Source organism: Squalius cephalus (assembly GCF_949319135.1).
Source record: "Squalius cephalus genome assembly, chromosome: 3".
Lineage (NCBI taxonomy): Eukaryota > Metazoa > Chordata > Actinopteri > Cypriniformes > Leuciscidae > Squalius > Squalius cephalus.
Genome location: NC_137124.1, coordinates 52,833,190 through 52,855,660, shown reverse-complemented (window position 1 = coordinate 52,855,660; position 22,471 = coordinate 52,833,190). Strand labels below are relative to the sequence as shown.

General features: G+C 36.5%; 1 protein-coding gene across 1 annotated transcript in view; it reads right to left on the bottom strand.

The window, feature by feature from the left end:
• adgra3 (adhesion G protein-coupled receptor A3) overlaps nucleotides 1-22,471 on the bottom strand; it is a 47,577-nt gene that overhangs the window by 18,122 nt on the left and 6,984 nt on the right. Inside the window, exons 2-8 of the mRNA XM_079865275.1 lie at nucleotides 19,212-19,283; nucleotides 9,609-9,680; nucleotides 6,644-6,715; nucleotides 2,134-2,205; nucleotides 1,741-1,901; nucleotides 596-809; nucleotides 133-297 (exon numbers count right to left, since the gene is read on the bottom strand). Of these exons, the coding sequence (XP_079721401.1) occupies nucleotides 133-297; nucleotides 596-809; nucleotides 1,741-1,901; nucleotides 2,134-2,205; nucleotides 6,644-6,715; nucleotides 9,609-9,680; nucleotides 19,212-19,283 (828 nt within the window). The remainder of the gene's footprint in view (nucleotides 1-132; nucleotides 298-595; nucleotides 810-1,740; nucleotides 1,902-2,133; nucleotides 2,206-6,643; nucleotides 6,716-9,608; nucleotides 9,681-19,211; nucleotides 19,284-22,471) is intronic.

Sequence of the window (22,471 nt, the reverse complement as noted above, 5' to 3'; positions counted from 1 at the left end):
TGAAATGATTCTAATTAAACTTTTATTTATTAAAGGCGAACAGAAGAGAAGTTTTCTTTCAAAAACACTAAAAAGTCTTACTGACCCCAATATTTTATAATGTAAATCTGATCAGGTGTTCGCAAGACTCACCTATACTCCCCCTTGTTGTTTGACACCCGATCTGGCAAGCAGTACTTGGCAGAACTCTCCAAAACCACAATGTGGACCGTCCTAGTGTTGTTTCCTCGACTGGTGCGCACACGACACTCCCAGTTCCCAGTGAATCCCGGCTGGATGTTGGAAATGGTCAAGGCGCTGTGTGAGAACAAATCAAACAATAACTTGTTGCTCCAGGACAATAGGTTTAGCATAACAGACTTTAGTATTCCACAGTGTTACTGTCAACTAAAACTGAAATAGTAACACTTTACAAAAAAGGTTCTGGCAGTTTCCAGCACAATGTTGGTAGATCAAGTTAATATTTCAGGTATATGTATCGCCATGCTCCAAGGCAAACATTGCTCATAGTGTGATTCATGTGTATCTAGTGTGCAGAAATGGCATTTTGCAGTCGGTATTGGGTTTGGGTGTCTCCATGGCTGGTTTCTATTACCTGGCTATTAACGAGCAATTCTGCACCATGCTTTTCTCTATGTAGATGCCTTGAGTGGCATCAGGTTCCACCATCTTCCCATCCTGATACCACAGAACCTGCATGTCCTCATCCACGAAAGAGGCCATGCACTGAAACGGCAGGCTGTCGCCCTGGAAGACGATCTGATGTTGAGATGGAGTCATCTGGAAGGAGGGAAGCTCTAGAGGAGCGTCTAAAATAGAGAACGGAGAAAAACAAAGAGAGAGAAAGGGAAAAAATACACTGTGGTCAGCCACAGATAATTGCTTTTTGCGAAAGTTGACATTAATGAGAGATTTGGGAGCAGTTTTATTGTAGTTCTTGCACAAGCTATGGTTAGAAAGTCCAAAATCAACATAAATGGGAGGCCTGAACCAAGGCTGAAGATCTTTTATAGCAGGATTACTTTGCTTTTGGTGTAGGAGAGTGTGTATGTAAAAGAACAGATTTTGGGACATTTGATTAAATTATTAGTAACAGTGTAATTTTTCTTTATCAGGTTTTATCTTAGAATACAGATAAGGTACCTAATGTGCAATATGTCATAGGTCATGAAAAGCTGACTTCATGCTGCACAACGTCATTAAAATATAACAAAATAAGGCACTTAAGGAGGGGAGATAACAATGTATGTGGGTCAGGTGTTGCCTACATTGCACATTAGCAGTGCTGTTATTCATAACTAAACATAAAACTATTTAAAATTGTTGAAAATCTTTAATTGAAATAAAGCTAAAACTTTAAATATATATAAAAAAAAATGGATGAAAAACCTAAATGAAAAACTCGAAATATAAAGAGAAAAGTTAATACAAAATATTACTGGTACAAAATAAATAAATAAATAAATAAATAAATAAATAAATAAATAAATAAATAAATAAATAAATAAATAATTTTTTTTATGAGAAATACATTTAGTTTAATATATTTAAATAAATTACTTGTTATTAATAAATGCATTTACATTTAAATAAATAAAAAAGTATATACAAATATATCTATCTATATATCTATAATTAAATAAATAAAATATTTGTGTGAGGGTTAGAAAACCTCAATAGTTCAGTATAAATAATACAAGAATACAAATACACCAACTTTTGTTGTAAGTGTATTCTTACCACAGGTGAGCGTTTCAGGCCTGAGCGAGGTTATTAGCTGACCCTGTAGGGAGCGAGGGAACGAGCAGTAAGTTTCCTTCACCCCTACCGCCTTATCTTTGATCCAGACCACCAACCATTGCAGGTTACAGTCACACAGAAGATATGGGCTGTCAAACTCCCTAAGAATGTATACAGCATGTTCAGAAATTATTGTAAAAACTACATCAGAGCCAAACATCTTTAGATAATATCATTAGAACATTCCTTTCTACAGAGTGTGGGTCAACAAATGCATTACATTTAGACTGGGGTCTGAGTTTAAGTTAATGAATATGAAGTTTGTGAACACAAGCACTAATAAGCTGCAATTTTAACATGTGCAAATTATGCAAAGTACAACAAAACACTTACAGTATTTTCAGAGAGCCAAGGCTGTCGAAGATCCCTTGAGAAAGTGAAGAAAACTTGTTCTCCGAAAGGTTACTACAACGAAAATGGGGCAGTAATGAGCAAATATACCATCCTAAAGAAACTGTTGTTACAATCATAAGTCATAGTTGTTTTAGATTGTGCAAACTGCCCTTAAAGATGCAGTAAGAGATTTCTGAGAAACACTGTTGAAATCAACCCAAACAAACAAAATAATAAGCAAAGATGACAAAAAGAAAAACAAGCTCCAGACAAACAATGACACTCAAAACTGTCCTGTTCCTAATATCTTGGTTCTGTGAAACATAGCAAAACCAATATTACTCGCATATGGAGCATAAACGACCTGTTTTCAGGCCTTTTCGCTTTGGCCTTTTGGTCGCTTTTCTAATATTAATGCGGGTCCTAAAGCTTTTGCCTGATCATAATCCTTAGGGATGCACCGAAATGAAAATTCTTGGCCGAAGCCGAAGCCAAATAATAATGAAACCCTTGGCCGAAGGCCGAATACCGAGCGCGGTGTTTCGCATTTTTTCCATTTATTTTGCCAATTTTTTCACCATTGCATTAATTAAATAGTAAAAATGTGCTTTTTACTATTTTGTCTTGCTTTTCAGAAAAAAAAATACAATGAATTCAATTTAAAAATATTTATTAAACACTGAACTTTTTTTATACAAAGCACAATATAACTTAAAATAAATAAGTCAAAAAAAAAAAAAATAAATTTTTTTTATTTGGCCATCTTTGAAGCCCCCCTTCTTGAATAGCCTGTGTTAGACCTATAACTGACTGCTGAAAGAATGTAACTGTATGCCTACAACAAAAAAAAGTGCATTGAAAAGTGCAAAAAATGTGGATGAACCCACAACAAATGAAACAAAACTTGAGAGGGTTATTGCTCCTGGGGGTGGGGACTTCTGAGAGATAACCATCTAACTGTTGAGCGGTTGAGCTTGTCCTCTGTCTTGCAAATGGGTTATTCTCTTGGAGGATCTCATCGAACATGTCAGACAGCGAGACGGTGCGCGGCTCATCTGTAGTACGAGCCAGTTTTCTCTCTGCGCTGTTTTCATCTCCTGCGCTGTGCATCACTTGACCATCTCCATCACCTACCGGCTTTCCCAAATCCAACTCGGCCTGGATCATTTCTCCACACCACCGACATGTTTGCTGCATTTATAAAGCGCGCCTCTCACTCTACGCTGGTAACTTTTTGAGCGCATCATCAAAAAACGTCATTGTTCGGCAAAATTTATTCGATTTTTTTACTTATTCGGCCGAACACCGAAAGTGCTTTTTTTGCTCACTCTCTCCTCCCCATCATGAGTGGACACGCCCCTTACTGCTGATTGGCTACAAGTGTGTTGTGGTACTGATCAGGTCCGAACCACTTTCAACAGCGTTTCTCAGAATCGCTTACAGCACCTTTAAAGGGATAGTTCACCCAAAAATGAAAAATTTGCCCATGATTTACTCACCCTGAAGCCATCCTAGGTGTGTATGACATTCTTCTTTCAGACGAATACAATCGGAGTTATATTAAAAATTTCCTGGCTCTTCCTAGCTCTATAATGTGAGTCAATGGGTATATTTTTTGGAAGTCCATCAAAGCCTATCCATCCGTGATAAAAGTGCTCGAAACGACTCCGGGGGGTTAATAAAGGCCTTCTGAAGTGAAGCGATTCATTCGTGTAAGAAAAATATCCGTATTTAAAACTTTATCGACTAAAGTAACTAGCTTCCGGCAGATGGCCGAACGCAAGTCGACTTAAGCCAAAAGAGTAACACTTGAAATTGACGCACAATGTAATGACGAATGCGGTTGCCCAGCCCTGTTTGTTTGAACCGCGAGAGGCGCCAAAGCTTACGCTACTTGCGCTTCAGGGTGAGTAAATCAAGGGTAAATCAAAAATTTTCATTTTTGGGTGAACTATCCCTTTAAGTTAGCCTGACGTCGTCATACTCAGATTTTAGTCAGAATATGAGTCTGATACTGCTCCATTGGGCTGTGATTACGAGGCGTGTTTCAACCGAACCAGGAAAGAAAATGCCTCTGCACTCAATTGGATAGACCTACAACCAATCAGAGCAATGGAGTAAGTGACGCATGTTCTTCATTCATCTTTCCGATCGACAAATGACTTTATCGCGGTTCTCTGTTCCTCTTTTAAAATGAATGCGCTGTCGTTGATATCTTCAATAACAATGGCGGAATCTATGGTGGAATCTACACATGGCGGAATCTACACATCTCAATTCTCCAGCGGCAGCCATCTTTGTTGTAAACAAATTCAACCCAAGCGCTCTTTGGTGACGTGGATAATTATGTTACTGTTGATCATCTGTCCATCATCGTATAAAGCCCACCCTGACAATTTGATTGGTCCGAACAGCTCTGGTTTGAGCATAGTTGCTCCACAACGGATCAAGTCCAGACCGAACTTCCCGACCTCAAATGTTGTGGGCGGGGCTAAGTTTGGCTGGCATCCAGGCTACCTTTAAGTAGCTTGAATGATGAATAAAATGGAATATTGTTACAACTATTATGATTGCAACATTGCAACAGAGTCTGTGAAGATTGTGCTAAATTATTTAAATATCTAATGAGCAACAATTTCTGATGTGACAAATGTCATATCTGCTGTTTGAAATGAGAAAAAAAACTAAAAACAAAAACAAACTTAATTGTAATACTAGTCCAATTCATGCAAGTGGGATCCATTAACATGTTAAACTAAAAAGCCCCATTACAAACAGTTTTTTTTTCCTGTATACCCTTGACATCACATCTGTTTGGGATGAAATCTGTTCAGTGCTTCAACTGCTGTCTTAATTGAAATGACTGGATAAATTATAATCTTCACCTTCACCTGGTGAAGACGATGCTCACTGTTACACCTGCAGCTGTCGCTACACCCATGGGAAGTCAACGTTAACACGCTCATCTAACAACATCTGTTATGAGTTTCAGAATTCTGTGAAGGGTAATTAGGCTAATGAATCTCAGCCAAACACCACCAATGACATTTGCGTTCTCATCACAATCTAATAAAAATATCTGCATATAAACAGACTGTAGATGGATAGATGGACAGACAGATAAATGGATAAACACGTTAAATTCGCATTATGAGATGGATTATACACAGATGAGCCAAAATATTATGACCCCCTGCCTAATATGATGTTGATCCTCCGTGTGCTGCCGAAACAGCGCCAACTCAACGAAGCATGTACTCTGCAAGACCCCTGAAGGTGTCCCGTGGTATCTGGCACCAAGACGTTAGCAACAGTTCCTTCAAATCCTGTAAAGTTGTGAGGTGGAGCCAACATGGATCAGAATTGTTGGACCAGAACATCCTACAGGTGCTCAATCAAGATTGAGATCTGGGGAATTTGGAGGTCAGGGCAACACCTTGAACTCTTCATCATGCTCCTCAAACACTTCCAGAACAATAAGTGCAGTGTGCCAGAGTGATTTATCCTGGTGAAAGTGACCACTTTCACCAGGGAAGACACCATCATGAAGGGGTGTAGTACCTGGTCTGCAACAATGTTTAGGTAGGTGACACGTGTCAAATTTACGTCCACATGACCCAGAGATTCCCAGCAAACCATTGCCCAGAGCATCACACACCCTCCACAGGCTTGTTTGTCGTCCTCCCACAGTGCACCCTGGCGCCATCACATCCCCATGTAAAAGGCGTACAAGTACATGGCTGTCTACGTGATGTAAAGGAAAATGGGACTCACTGGACCGAACAACCTTCTTCCAATGCTCCAAGGACCAGTTCCGACACTCCTGGGCTCATTTGTTGGTGCTTTTGACGGTGGTCAAGGGTCATCATAGGCACTCTGATTGGTCTGCGGATACACAGCCCCATACGCAGCAGAGTGCAATTTTGTGTGACTTGTGCCACAGTAGACCTTCTTTTGGCTAGGACCAGACGGGATAGCCTTCGTTACCCTAGTGCATCAATGAGCCTTGGGCGTCCAACACCCTGTCGCCGGTTTGTGGTTTGTCCCTCCTTGAACCACTGTTGGTAAATTCTCACCACTGCTGACTAGGAGCAACCCACAATCCTTGCGGTTTCAATGATACTCTGACACTGACAAGGGCCAAATTGTTATGGCCAGATGACCAAGTCGCTCAGATCTTTATTCCAGCCCATTTGTGCTGCATCCAACACGTTGATTATGAAAACTGACTGTTTGCTTACCATCTAATATACTCAATATTTAATATGTGGCCTTGATAGGAAATTATCAAAAATGTTTGCTTCTGTGAGTGGCCAAAATGTTTTGGCTCAGTGTATTATATATTAAAGGGGGTGAAATGTGTATTAGATTAATTTTACACTAAAAGCATGTGACCATGAATAACCCATATTTCTATTAAATGTAATTAATTTAATTAAATATAATTATATTGATTTAAGTTTGAAAACAATTTCTTTAGGTTCAGAGTAGTAACAAAAACATGACTTACAGTTTAACAAGGTTTGTGAGACCTTTAAACACATCCACATGGAGGCAGCCGATCAGATTTTTGGACAAGTCTCTGCAAGGTACAAAAGATAAGAGAAAGGTAACTTGTTTGATAACTTGTACAGGCACTATTATTTATAATTTCTTACCTGGATTTGTCAAAACATAATCCATTTTACAACATCATTTTAATTGAAACATCAAATACATACAACCACATACAATTTGCAACATCAAGTATTTTTATACTCTGAATACTGAATATCTATTGTAGCTGTAAATGAGTGGGTTTTTTTTCCCATTGATTGATACGCACACAATAATATTTTTACATTTATAAATTGGCACAGGATTTATTTATTTTTTTAGCTGTAAATGACACCATAACTGATCCCATCAGTTCCACACTGGTCTTGATCAGTGTTATTTTAGTATTTAGTTTATATAACATTACAGTATTATATGCATAATTATTATATATTAATAAAGTGTGTAATATTTTGAATTAGCTTGTATTTTTGTTACTAATTACATTTTTTGTAATTTTATGTGCTTCTGTAATTAAAATATTTCTACTTATCTTAAATTTCTATTTTAAATTTCTAAATTTCTAGCAAAACATAAAACATACACTTCTAAAAACATAAAATATACACCTCACCAAACACCAATTAGGAAATGATCTCATCCTGCAAGTGCCTATATTTATACAATATTGACAGCCAAACTACCATTACATCCCAGACAAAACATAACCAATAAATGTCAATCTAGCAGTCGTCCCAGTCTTCGTACATGACACAACATGTTTTTGGCAAAGGTCTCTAAACCCCATCTAATCACTCACTTTAATGTCAAGCCACATTTTTCAGACATACAAGCATGAGACATAAAAAAAAAAACTATAGCACTTTGATTTATAACAAGCTTCCTTTCAACATTAAAAAGCACATCAATATGTGATGGGGTCCTGTGTACATTTGAGAAGTTGCACAGTTAACATTACAGAATGATAATAGAAAAATTAGGCATACATCTTAGTATGAAATATATGTAATATTAAATATAACAGATAATATTACATGTTTCTTTTTAAAGAATAATTCTTGATATCTGTTCTTTGTTCAGTTATGAATATTTATTTTTTTACAGTTTAATAAAAATGATGACAAAAATGTCTTTTAAGAGAATACTTTTAGATATCATCTCACACAATATTTAGTTCTCAAGATAATAATGAATACATTTTCTAATTAGCATCAGCCATTTCTTTTTAAAGTTCAGGACACTTTTCTTCTCTGAAGCTGGCAAAGTAACTAGGGTTATAAAACTGTGAAAATTCATCTTGAACACTCTCTCAAAAGTTCGGAAGACAGCTATTCTTTTTCAGGAGAGCTGCATACTTCTCCATTCAGCCAGCCAAAGAGCAGTTTATATTGGCAAGAAGTGAGTCATATTACACAGCCACGCCATACACACGAACCCTCTGAGTGTGTGTCTAAAGAACGTATATAGCCGAACACTCACCACATGTACATACTTCACTCTGCACAAAACAAGGAACAAACTCTCCTTTCTTTCTCCAAGTCTCTTGCTCTCAACACACACACACACACACACACACACACACACACACACACACACACACACACACACACACACACACACACACACACACACACACACACACACACACACACACACACACACACACACACACACACACACACACACAGTAGATAGCATCAGTCATGCTGTGCAGAGTGCTGTCTGGACATTGTCCATCTGGAGTGAAGAACTGCAGAAAGATGAAGTCTTATTTCCGTGGTTACACACACCCAACAGTGAAACTGTTTTTACTCGAATCAGAGCATTTCTGCAAGAGAGGTGTCAACCAGATTTATTTTAGTATCACTGAGATACTATTATCGTTTTTTATTAATATTCTGAATTTGTTTTTATTTTTATATGTTTCAATAAATCTTTTCATTTGAATTTTAGTTCAAGTTATACTATTTTGTCGTGTTTTTGTAAATGAAAATGAAAAGTTATCTAGGCAACTAGCTAAAAAAAATAAAAATAAATATAAAAATGAATAAAGTGGTGTTAATCAATAGAAAAATGTACGCGATTAATAATTTTTTTCTGTGATTAATCACGATTAATCGCAATTAAAAACACTTTTACGCTTTTATAGGTTTATATTTAGTTTATATATTTTATAATGTAATAATTGCACAGTTAATCTCCAAATTAATGTAGAGACAACATAAAGATAGTATATTATAAATACTTGTTTATTGGCATCTTTTAATGAAGGTCTGTATAACTGATACTAGCTCTTGATGTCTGGATAAAAATGATTTATAATTAGAATTCTTTCTTTTTTTTTTAAGCAGAGGCTCTTTCTTTCTTTGAGGTTTTTTCTTTTTATATTTTGCATGTTCAGATATTCATACAACTAAATATTCTGGGAACCATGAAAATTGTGAAAATGATAAAAAATGCTGGTGGTGGCTTTCTTTTTTTAAATGCTGCGGGGAAAGGGTTCAAAATAATTCATTCGGATTCATTAAACATTTTAAATAGACTGCGGCAATTAACATTTGTCAGAGTAAATTACATGTTATTTTGTCTGTTCAGAAATGTGGGAGAATTGTGATCTCTATTTGAATAAAAAAAAATCATGAATCTCAATTTATCCAGAATCGTGCAGCTCTATAGCATTGTTTTTCAGAGAAACAAGTATGTGAACTTAGCATGTTTTCTAAATATAACATACTATGGTATTTTTATGCTTTAGTACAGTCAAAAAAAAAATTACATTCTGTACATACAGCAGCTTTAAAGTTGATTTGATTTCAAGTAACAAATATGTTTTTTTACGGTGGTTAGTTTTTGTCAACTATAATAACCCTGTTGTCGTCAACACATTTTACACTCTAGAAAGACAGAATGATACTTACAGTCGTTTGAGGGCGAAAAGTCCATAAAAAGCTCCTGGTTCAATATGTGTGATTATGTTGTTCTTTATGTCCCTGCGAAGATAAAACAGTTTTAGGCAGTGAACATTATCAAACACTTAAAAAAAAAAAAAAAAGGCCTTTAGTTAATTTCAAACATGAGCTAAACTGAGCCAACCCAACCCTATAATAACAGGTTATTCAAAACTCAGAAAACATGCCGGTGGGTATAACACTCAATCCTTTTGATGCTTGACGTGCCGTAGCCATCAAGCCATAAGTCAATGCACACCCCTTAATAAGTCTCTCTCATTTGGCAGTGTAACGTAACATGAGGATTGGAACCTCTTCAAACGCAATAATTCAATATGCAAAATGAATCCATTTAGGTAATTCAATAATATCCTGATGTACTGCACTATATTATGCATCAATTATAGGAATTGACTGTAAACGACCACTGTACAATGGCTATAGCAGAAACTGACTGACGGCTAGTGCTTAAAGGCTCATTAAGTGCCTTGAAACATCCAGCATTATTCAATGCGTTGACGCAATTTCCACTGAAACAGGAAGACAGGGCGGGAAATATCAAACAGCCCCTCCCCCTTTTTTAAACAGCCAATCGTGTTTTGATTCGGCCAATCAGCTGTTGAGCTCATCAAAGCCGCATTTGACAGCCACAGTCTAATAGATTCCCCTTTTAGATCAAATATGAAACTATTACTAAAGCAAAACATTGGACAATCATGTTGAAGATGTTTTATTTGAAAATTCTGTCATTTATGTTGGTGCATGGCACCGGTGTTATCTCTTCTACTCGTCAGTGCTGCTTCTAATGAAGAGTCTGTCTAAACGTTTCTCCTCCCAATCTGCTCCATCGCTTTAAAATATAGCATTCTGTGTAGAATTCAATTGTATCCGATACCTTTGGTGGTCTGCACAGACTCGCGCATATGATCTGTGGTATTGTGTCACTGGACCGGAGCAGACTGTTAGCACGCAGTGGCGGTTTGCTTAACACCACATTCGCCCCAATGGAAAGCATATTTACACCGTCTGAATTATTCTATATCCCCTATATAGTGCATTATGTGTCATTCACCATGTAGAAAATAGTACTTGTGTGAACAAGTGACCGATTTCAACCGCAGCTTCAGTGTTTATTTATAGTATCGGGGGCAGGACGCTTCAGATTCTCGAGAGCATTTGATTGGTCAGAAAATCTGATGAGAAGGTGAAGTGCAGAGTGATCAAAATCCTTTATCTATATTGGCAGAAATGAGAAACTAAGTTTTGAACACTTGTATCTAATAAATGCGAGTTTTTGAGCATGCACATTCATACTAAAAGCCAAAAAAACTCCATTTTGATTTCATGGGGACTTTAAACTGGTGCCGTCAGCAGCACCACTGACCGAACATTAAATGAGTGAGCGTGCAACAATTCCAGAATCCGACAAAGGGCGGGTAAGTTCAAAGGCTTCCGTCACTGATACCCAGAGCCCACACCTGCGCTAGTCAGCCAGCAATGCTCAAAACATCATCACAGAGTTCCTGCGTCAAAGGCGGACTAACCATGCAAGCCTCTTTGATGTTGTGCCATTTGAGGTTTGAGAGTGGAATAGAGGAGCACACAATACGGCAAGAAAGAGAAGGTAGACTAAGGTCATATCAATGATTATAGGATTTCTGGAAGAACAACAACAACAACAACATTTAAAAATGTATCACGATTTCCACCAAAATATTAAGCAGCACAACTGTTTTCAACATTGATAATAGAGGTGGGGGAAAATCAATTTACATCCTTTCAATCTTCTACCAGTTCAAATCAAACCACAAAGCGTTTGTTTTAGTGGTGGGCCGTTATCGGCGTTAACGCATTAACGCGAGACTCTTATCACGCGATAAAAAAAAATATCGCCGTTAATCTATTCTCAAAGTTGGGTTGGGAGCTGCCTCTATACTACACAAGCTATGATGACGCAATCTACCCGCGGCCGTGAGGTAAACCCGGCTGCAACGCATCATATTCGTCATCATCTTAAGTAAACTGCTGAAAGTGAAAGCTGGTGAAAAAGATCGGTGCAACATCCATTATTTGGACTTGGATTGGATTTAAGCCGTCCAATGAGCAGCAGCAAACTATATAGACAGAGTGTGTGGGGTAACAGTTGGGTAAGTTAACACACGACTAATCCGTTCTACCACCTCAAATTCAAAACGAAACATATCACTGAATACCAGCGCGCGCGTATTATTCTCAATATATCTTAGTGGTGTAGCACATAATCTCTGTCTGCGCCCGATTTTAAGAATCGTTGTTGTGTTTCTTTTTAACTGAAAAGACATCAGTTAGACAATATTCTAATTTTAAATTTGGGGTTTCATAAGCTCCAAGCCATAATAAACATTAGACCTACTTAAGTCTCTGCAGCTAGTGTACTTAAATTTTATTTATCTGCAAAATTATGTTGTATACTTACAGTTTTGCACAATATATGTTCTCAAAACTACATACACCCTTTAAAAAAAAACAAAAAAACATTTAGCAGTTGTTTAGCAGGGTCTGTGTAACCTGTTCTGAAATGGTTTTATTATCATCACAAGATCACAATATAGGGATCATACAAACGATTTATTTTTAAAATTAAACATTTTAAAATTCTATGATTTAGTGGATTACAAGGTTACATTGACAATGTATAGGCCTAAAGCATATTATAAAATGCTGCCTGATAAAATTGAGTATGTTTGAGAAACGTTATTGTAAGTATGAGTTAAAAGGAACATGTTTGTTTAAAAAACTGAAGGTACGAACAAATATTAGATGCAGAACTATCTCTGTAAAAGGAGTGAATTTATGGAATTGTTTGCATATAGACCTTAAATTGACAAACAATAAGTGGATTTAAAAGGCTCCTAAGAAACAAGATGATACTTTCATATAGATAAGTTTTGGGTAATCAATTTCTATGACTTTGTTGTTTCAAGTGTTTGCAAGAAGAGAATTGAGCACTGTTTGACTGTTTGTGAAAATTGAGAGGGATAGACGTTAATAAGCCTTGAGCTTCAGCCTATACCCTTTGGTTTAATCAAAAGTTATGTATATGATGAGTTGAATATTTGTTATTGTATATTTGTTAGTGATAAACCAAATAAACGAAATGAAATGAAAAATTATAATATATATCGTTATCACAAGAGGCTGCAATGTATATCACAATATGGATTTTAGGCCATATTGCCCAGAAACCCGTTCTCAAAGACTTACTTTTATAGTCATTATTTGGGTAGCACACATATTCTGAATGCCTTCGGCAGAATTCAAATGAGCCATTTTAATCTAGATTAATCTAGATTAATTTCAAAATTAATCTAGATTAATCTAGATTAAAAAATAATAATCTATGCCCACCTCTAGTTTGTTTGTAACGGGATGCTGTCAGAACAAAGGCAGTGGCAGTCAACTGTGAGAGAAGTGAAGAACCTGGACAGTTTTGTGGACAGGAAACATTATGAATGAAGCTTTCTAGACAACAATAGTTCATATATCAATATAGTGAGTCATTCTTCGGCTTATTGAAGTGCACATGTGATGGGAAAAGGTCCGTACTGTGGATTTAAGCCCTGATATTCTAAACCTGTAAACTGTTATTCTCTGATCAACAGAATCTCTAAGACATGCCATTCTTGATTAAGAAATTTTTCTGAAACAGATACAGAAGAAAGGTTTAATGTCAAGCAAACGTGGAATAGCACATGGAAAAGCTTTTTTCTTTCTGTGAGAACACTTCTACGGAGAAGAGCTGGCGGAGCTTTAGGTCACAGTGGGCAGTTCTCTGGAGTGGAAAGGCAAACACGCGTTCCAGTGGCACTGCTCATAACCTTTGCACACGGGTCGGGGGAGTGAGAGGGGAAAAGGGGGAAAATGGAAGGCTCAAACTCAATGCTTTTCAGCAATTTCTCAGGATACATTAGGACAGGCTTTTAAAAAAGAAAAACATTTGACATTTTCAAAATGTATGTCTAGTCAAATTTCAACACAAATATGCTGGCTCATCGCCATTGCCTGAAACAATATTTTTTTTATTAAAGAAATAAATCATCAGAATAAATCAAGCATCATAAAATTAAGTTAATGCAAGTTTTCATAAGTCATATGATAGCTCTGCGTCTGTGGATGAAAAGACTGACATTTTAGTTATTCACTAACAATCTTCAGTGAGCTGTTAAAGTGACAGTTCACCCAAAAAATTTAATTCTGTCAATTTACTCAATGTTGTTACAAACCCATAAGACTTTCATTCATCTTCAAACACAAATTATGATATTTTAAATGAAACCTGAGAAGGTTTTGTCCTTCCATTGAAAGTCCACGCAACAAAGTTTAAACTTTCTTGACACCACCATTGAGGTTCGTTCTAGCATGTGACACACATTTAAGCTTTCCTGTTTATTATATTTGATGTGCATTGATCATAAAAAGTCAAATAAACCCCTGATTCATCCGTTCATCATATAAAAGCACTCGTAACTCCTCTCAAGACTTGGATTTAGGGCTGGGCGATATGGCAAAAATATATAAAAATAAATCTGGAACATCATGATTCTATCATGATTTCTCCATGTTGGTTTTACTATTTTGCAAGTGACTGAGGAGTACAGCTAAACAAATTTCCCTATTTAAAAAATTTGGCCTTACAAGGTAACAAAATATAAAAGAAAAAAAGAATGACAGACCATTTAGGCTTTAAAATGTATGCAAATAAGAAACTATCATATCATCGCACACCCCTACTTGGATTAAATCACTCAATTCATATGGACTCGTTTTCCAGCTCCTTTATGAACGTTTTGAAGCATCAGAGTATTGAATAGAATTTCAATGGAAAGACAAACATCTCGGGTTTCATAAAAAATATCTTAATTTATGTTTTGAGGATGAACAAAAAGTCTTATGGATTTTGAACATGAGGATAAATAAATTTTCAAATTTTTTGGTTGAATTAAGCACTGGGACTTAATCATTTGGGGTACAGTTTCACAACAAGTGCCAAAAATTGAAAGATTTTTCCTTTGTTCACACAGATCCATGAGAACGATTAAAAACGCTGTATTATGCTGCCAGGCCAATAGTAGGCGATGTCACTTTTTAAAGAAACACTACACACCTATAGACTGAACACGCAATACGCATGACATCACCTTTTCACAAATTATCGTTTTTGTAATTATATGGAGACAATAATGGTATCGTTTTCAAAAATTTGCACTTTGAATCCCGTTTTTAAAAGTTTGCGTTTTCAGACCCCCAAAACGCCATTGTTGTGTAAATGAACGGCCAAAACGCATAAAAATTGAGTTTTTAGTTGAAAACGGTGTTGTGTAAACAGCCCCTGGGTCAGTTCGTCAAACGCAAGTACCGGATCATTCCAATTCACAAACAAATCATTCAGGTTTTGTGAACTTAATTAACTGATTCACTGAAAAGATCTGAATCATTTCAAAACAATGATTCATTCACAAATTGAGCATCACCACTTCTGCAAGATTTTTAGTGAACAACAACTTCAATTTTGGTTTGTTCTTCAAACAAAGTTTCTATGTGACTTCAAAAGACATATATAGTGCACCAGATGTATGGTTTTTCCAATTCTGGAGCTTGATAGCCCCATTCACTTTCAATAGATGTAAAACTCACAAAGTTGTAATTCAGGTTTGAAACAACATGGAGTTCTCATTTTTAGGTGAACTATACCTTTAAATGCAACAATAAGGTAAAAAAATCAGCCTTTTACCAATTCAGTCTTCAATAGTACACACACACAAACACACACACACACACACACACACACACACACACACACACACACACACACACACACACACACACACAAAGAGTCACAGTGCAGAGAATAATGCGTGAATCAGACTGCTGACATCTCTGGCTTTAGCTCGATTTATTAGAATGACAAAAGCAGAGCTCTGCTCTGGGCGGAAGGGATAGGAGCGAGAGAGAAGTGTGAAAACAAAGCCAGAGAGGGCACACAGGGAGCAGCACTGGAAGTTAACTATGCCAAAAAGCCTAGACGCAGAAACCCGCCGTGCCGTCAAGAGAGCCGAAGATGAATTCCTCAGGCTTTCAAAGCACGCAAAGATCAAAGATGTTTACACTTCCAACGTGTTATAAAGACAAGGGTTTAGCTAGTTATACCTTGAACTGTATCATTTTCTCAACATTAAAAGAGTGAAGAATTCCCTAACATTATAAACAGAACAGTGCACAGATTCACTCATGAATCAAGACGAAGCTTTGCAACTGGCTGAAACAGTCCAGTTGGAAGCTCTCAATTCAGTTTACACATCTCTCAAGATGACAAGGTTTACTGGTTGCTGGAACGCATGGTTCCACCACAATCACAACCGTAACAAACATCAATTTCTTTTGCATTCAAGCAAAACACAAGCCGAAAGTCCATCTGTTTCTTTGTTGGCTGAGATGATTCCCAGATCTTACTCAGGGGTGAATGAGCACTAGAAACTAAGATGAAGGCTAAGCTACAAGACCTCTTCATTTGGTTTTAAGACTTTTGTATGAAACATGTTTTATAGTGTAGATAGTGAAAAAAAAATATGGTAGGCTAATATAATATTAAGAGTACAGAGATGTATTCATGAATGAATTTATAGTGAAATGTGTAAAATTACACAAATTTCCATTTTGGATACGTGTAGAAATATAAAAATAAATTTTTTTTAAATGTATAAATTTCTAGGCCTATGTTATATAGAAATATGAATTTATAATGGAGTTAATAAAAATTCATTTTTGAAAATATGTAGAATAAAACAAAATAAAAATTTGATTCAAACTTATTCAAACTTACCGTTGAAAAATGTGGGGTTAGTACGATTTATCTTTTGGAAAGTAAAGGATGCACTTGACTTAACTAATCAAAAAAGACAGTTAATAATATTTTTAAATAAATGCTGTTCTTTTGAACATTATATTCATCAAAGAATCCTGAAATAGTATCACAGTTGAAATCAGCAGCACAACCATTTTCAACATTGATAATAATAAGAAATGTTTCTGAGCAGCAAATCAGGACCATGTGACACTGAAAACTGGAGAAACGATGCTGAAAATACAGCTGTCTCATCACAGGAATACATTACATTTTCAAATATTTTCAAATTGAAAATTACAAATAACCATGAAATAACTTTAATATTAACAAGAATAAGGACATGATAAATACACCCTCAGGGATGACATTGTGTATTTCTGGCCCTTAATGAAGCACAAAACTAAAGAACTACTTCCATGTTTCCAGATTCAAACCCATTGAAAAGACTTAAATGAGCAAGAACAAATAAATCAATACTTAAAAAAAACGTAGTGTGTCAATTCCTTTATTCAGCAGTTCTTCGAAAGAAACCGGTTATGTGATAGGCCTACGCCGTGAACATGTCTGCTGGTCATTGAAAATCTGGGTCATGTATAGTCAAGCAAGGGAAAGTGCACACATAAACAGCAACACTAAATACGGCATTTCAATGTACAGGCTGGCTCTAAATTTAGCTGTGCGCTCCAGCATTTGACCAGCACTGCTACAGTGAGTGACACTGAATGCCTAACGGAAGTACAGAGCAGTAAACTGATGCCAAGACCAGACAATTGTGCTCCCTGAAGGCAACAGCTATAATTAACTTTCACTTGACCATCCCCCTCATGACCTCCTCGAGGTCTCCAACAGCCTCATGATCCTTCACCGGTACCTCAGCATCAACAGAAAAATCAGGGATTCCTTTCTGCTAGACAACATGCACCTTGTCAACAACAGAATAAGAACCAATCAGCTTTGCACTTTACCCAAAAGAACTGCTGGTCTCGAAACAAGGAACTGTTAATGTACACATCAAATAAACATTTCAGAACAACTCAGAATGCCAAAACTGAAAAACTAAATTGATCCCATTATGAACACATTCCCATTAAATCTACATTGGAGACAAAGCAACTCCAGCCACTTTACTATTTGTATTTATTTACAAATATCGCATGTGTGAAGTGATTGTTGTAAATGTTACATTATCTGTGATGTGCTATGTTGGGCAGCTTTTTTTACATTACGTTTAATTTGAATTTCTGACTGTACTAAAAAGCATTTATGGTAAACTAAAATGTACTTAATGTACTTAAGTTGTAGCGTGGCCACTAGCAGTGTAATGGTTTTTGGTAAAAAAACAAATTCGAACTATACCATTCTCCACCCACGGTTCGACACGCACTTGCACTGCAGTTCCTCTCAAATCTGATGACGCATTTATTACATGGTTTGTTGAAAATAACAACGAGTAAAACAGACAGAGTTTGGGTAATGGATATTTTTGACGATGGATACGCATTCTGGCTTCCCTTAAACTTTGTTCAATGCGAGTGCCGTATGCTTTATCACCAGTCATTTACGCCATCATCGTCGTGTTGATAGCGCGAGCGCAGGTGAGACCTGAATAGCACATTATATGTGGTTAAACTAAACTCATTTAAGCCTTGCCAATTTAAATATTCAAAGAAGACGCGAAAGAGAACTGAAAAAATTTGTGTGTGCACTCATCTGAAACACGGAAAGCCGTGTCTCAGGGAGCGTGCGAATATTGAGCTCTGTTCCAAGTCTGGTCCTTGAACGGACAAATTCACACAAAAATCAATGTCAACATGCCCGTCTTGATGAGTATCCTAGCAAACATAGTAGGTTATGTCTTAAGTGAACATATCAGTATCAGTGTACTGGATCCATGCATTATGTCTTAAAGTGACAGCAGCCTAATATTCCTGCTGTCTGTGTTTTAAATGTTAATCAAACAACAAAAGACAAGGAAATCACTCACTGCTATTGACTGAATAGCTTTTGTAACTTTAATAATGATTAATCTTTATTTAATTTATACAGTGAAGATTTTATGCAATGTTGTTTTACATTTGATTACTTTATTCAATTTCTGTACCTGAAAACATTTTATCTTTGCTCTATTGTATTTATTTGTGCTGTAGCTTGTAGTTTGATTACTTGTTTTTAATTTTCATTATTTTTATTTAACAGTAGTCCTTTTTTCCCTGAACACAGCACTATACCGAAACAGTGACCCTAAAACCAAGTGACCGAAACTTCCCTGAACTATACTGAAACAGTGACCCTAAAACCATGATAAAAAACGAAACGTGAGTAATTTGAACCGGTGCACCACTAGCGGTCACCATAATTTTAAAGTTTAAGTTTGGGCGCCAGTTTAAATAAACTGTCACAATCTATTAAAGGGATAGTTCAAGCAAATATGAAAATTCTATCATTAATTACACAAATGAAGGACAAACGGAGGGACAGAAAGCTCTCAGATTTCATCAAAAAGATTTTCATTTGTATTCCAAAGATGAATGAAAGTCTTACGTGTTTGTAACGACATGAGGATGAGCAATTAATGACAGAATTTTCATTTTTGGGTGAACTAACCCTTTACAGTGTATACGCCAATTAAAAACACTAAAATGAACTACAATTAATATAGGCCTAACAAATAAAGAGAATTTTGAACTTACAGTCGTTCCAGTGATGACAAACCAATGAAAGAGCCATTCAGAAGTTCCTGGATTTTGTTGTTACTCAAAATCCTGGGGAGAAAACAAAAGAGATTAATATTAAAAAAAAAAACAGGTGACAACAGATTACACATTACTTGAACCTGAATTGTAAAACTAGATCTACAGTTATTTGTTTGCAAGTTCATGAGCAAACATCCTCAAAGTTTGCATACTCAAAACCTTGGACTCAACAGACAAAGTACCTCAGGATTTTTTTTTGCATTGCATAATATTGCTTTCTTATGAAATTGGCCTTGCAAATACAAGCACAGGCAGCTGAGAATACAAGAGAGACTATCTAAGTTCTTAATCATCAGAAAGAAGCTTCTAACAGCTGAAGATACAGAAAGATATGGAAAGTTACCATAACAACCAAGTGGAATGGTAATGTAACAGTTAAAGGTCTGAACTGGTAACCATAAGTTTAAACCCAAAGGACATTCACTTTTGTGGCCTAATGAAAATGTCTGTTAAACAATGAATCCTATTTGATCACTTCTGAATCAGTCTAACAGAACAGATCCAAAAAAACAACAACAACAAAAATTCGGTTGTCTCCTTGCTTCAATTTTCCACATAGATGAACGCCAATTGGCTAACAAGACCATCAATGGAGCAGAGCTTTCGTGGCTGCTGAGGCACACACCAGAAAATGTGTTTAGCTGTAAAATGGTGCAGCGCTAAACACAGCTTACAAGTGATATACAAGAAAGAAAACAGTTGCAATGGATAAACAATGAATTGCATTTAACTTGGTTTTATTTCGAAACATGAAATTACTGCAAAATTAAACAAAAGTCTCTAACTTTAGAAGTAGGTTTCTCAAATGAAAGCCATCTATTTTACATAAAATACACTGCTGAATCATGTTTGTTTTTGCGTTCCGGAGCAAAAACATCTTCCGTCATGTCTTCTCCATTTTGTGTCATTCAGCAATAGACAGTGATGTACATTCCAGAGGAAGCACCACAACCGTTTGTGGTTGGCTGTTTTTGGGACAGTTGCACCGGATGCGGTTGCTCAGGCTCACAACCCCTTATCCACAGGTCCCGGCCAGACTGTTATTATTATGGGGTGCTGAGGGGTGACTTTATTACAAGCTTGGCCTACTGAGACAGCCTACATATTTTGCTGGCTTTGAGAACACAAACAGTCCCTATCCTCTCCTCACTTTAAGAGCTTGTGGATTTTTAAACTCCAGATGTGAAGAGCATTACGGAAGAGGTATATCAAACAGCAAGGTCCAGCAAGGTCCTTTTTGGTAAACCCACACCTGCAGTACTTAACAGAACACCCAACCCATTATCCGACAGCAGTACTAACTTAATTCCATATTGACCCGATTGACAATGACAGCGACCTGACCCACACCTGCAGTAAATCTAGACTAGGCCTACATCAGGTAGACAAAAATTATCTATTTTTTCCCCATGTAACAAGCAATCAAACCAACATTATACATTCTGAGTTGATGCATTTAAGAAAAATAGTCACGCTGCCCAACATGGTAATAACTAAAAAAAAAAAAAAAAAAAAAAAAAAAAGATGAGTTTGCAAAACTTTTGCCTACATCATGTGACAATCTGCCCATACAGGCCATTTTGAACAAATGTGCATAAATCACACTAAAGGCTATACAGAGGCCTAGATGTCTAATATATAGCCAAATATGAGCCTTTACAGTCATATAATATCCGAGATATTTTAGTGGATTCACTCTTCCTTTAAAGTCGTCATGAAATCAAAATGTACCCTTTTTACATTTCTAGTCTTGTTAATACACCGAAAACTATTTGCTTGTCGTGTTAATCTTTAATCAAAATCTGAACATTTGCCTCCGCTTCCTTCTCTGATGACGTTAGTTTGACGACTTGGGTTGAAAACGCTTAACCACTCCCCTCAAACCATCAGTCTGCTATGAGCGAGAGATGGAGAGGAGGAGCACTAAAGTAAAACCCCGCCCTCTGTTCAATATTCCGTTTCACTTGGAAATGCGTCACAACACTGGAGAAAAGGTTGCAACTTCCGGTTCACAGGGAATTTAAATGCGGTTGTCTCACCTGAAAATAGCAGCATGAAAGATTCAACTTTTATTCAAATTATATATTATACAGAAAGCAAAGAATGCTCCCTTAATGACTGAAGCAGTCAATCACTTCATTTGCAGTGTGCAAACACTGTGCTTGATGCTGCAAATCGCATTGTAGTTAGAAACCTTTGACGGTCTTCAGACTACAGAGCGTGTACACAATCAGTGGGTACCGAATGGAGTCAAAATAGTCTTGGCTATTGGACCTGCAATCCGCCCGTGCCTATTGATTCACAACCCGCACCCCAAATGACCAGGTATATATTTTTCCACACATTACATCAAATACTGCTCGGAGTCCTCTGATTGGCCAGTTGACCCACTGTGTTGTGGTAAAGGGGCGTTACATTTCCGACACACGATTGAGGTGTTTGGCCAACCATAATTGCGAGCTTCCAAGGCTTTAAGCAATTGTAAACAGTTAATGATGTCGTCGGTATCACTTTGAGCCACTTTGTATCACTTATTATACATTATATATAGTAGTTTAACGTAGTACTGACATTAAAACTCTGTAAACTTGAGGTTTTTCCTCACACCGTAATTTTCATTTTGGGTGAACTATACACAATACAGATACATATTGTTGCATTTTTGTATTGCAATTTGTTGTGACACAATATATTGTTACACCCCTAGTGGTAAGTACTGTGGTAAGCAAACTTTTGGGTTGTGCTGCAACAGCTTTATAAATAAATCTTAACCTCTGATTCCCAAGTTCATCCGTTTTCGGAAGGCCAAACAAAGAAGTTTGTTTTTTGCATACAAACACACAGACGTTTGAGGAAGTAATATCCGGAAATATATTGAGGTGTTTTAGGCAGGTCTGGATCAGTGTTCTCTGTTAGATAGAATGAATCCTTTTGTGGGAGACTATGAGCTTTGCAGATTTTATGCACAAACAGATACAAGGAAAGGTTAAAAAGCATCATATGACACCTTTAAAAAGTTGACAAAAACTTAATTTTTATATATAAATCTTTTTATATAGTTTTTTTAAGTTGATTATTACATTTTAATTGAATAAAACTTAATTTACAGTTTTCAGCTAAAGTAATTATTGAATATCCTGTTTCACTTATAAATGAGTTACAACACAGAAAAAAAAATGCACATACATAGCCTTGAG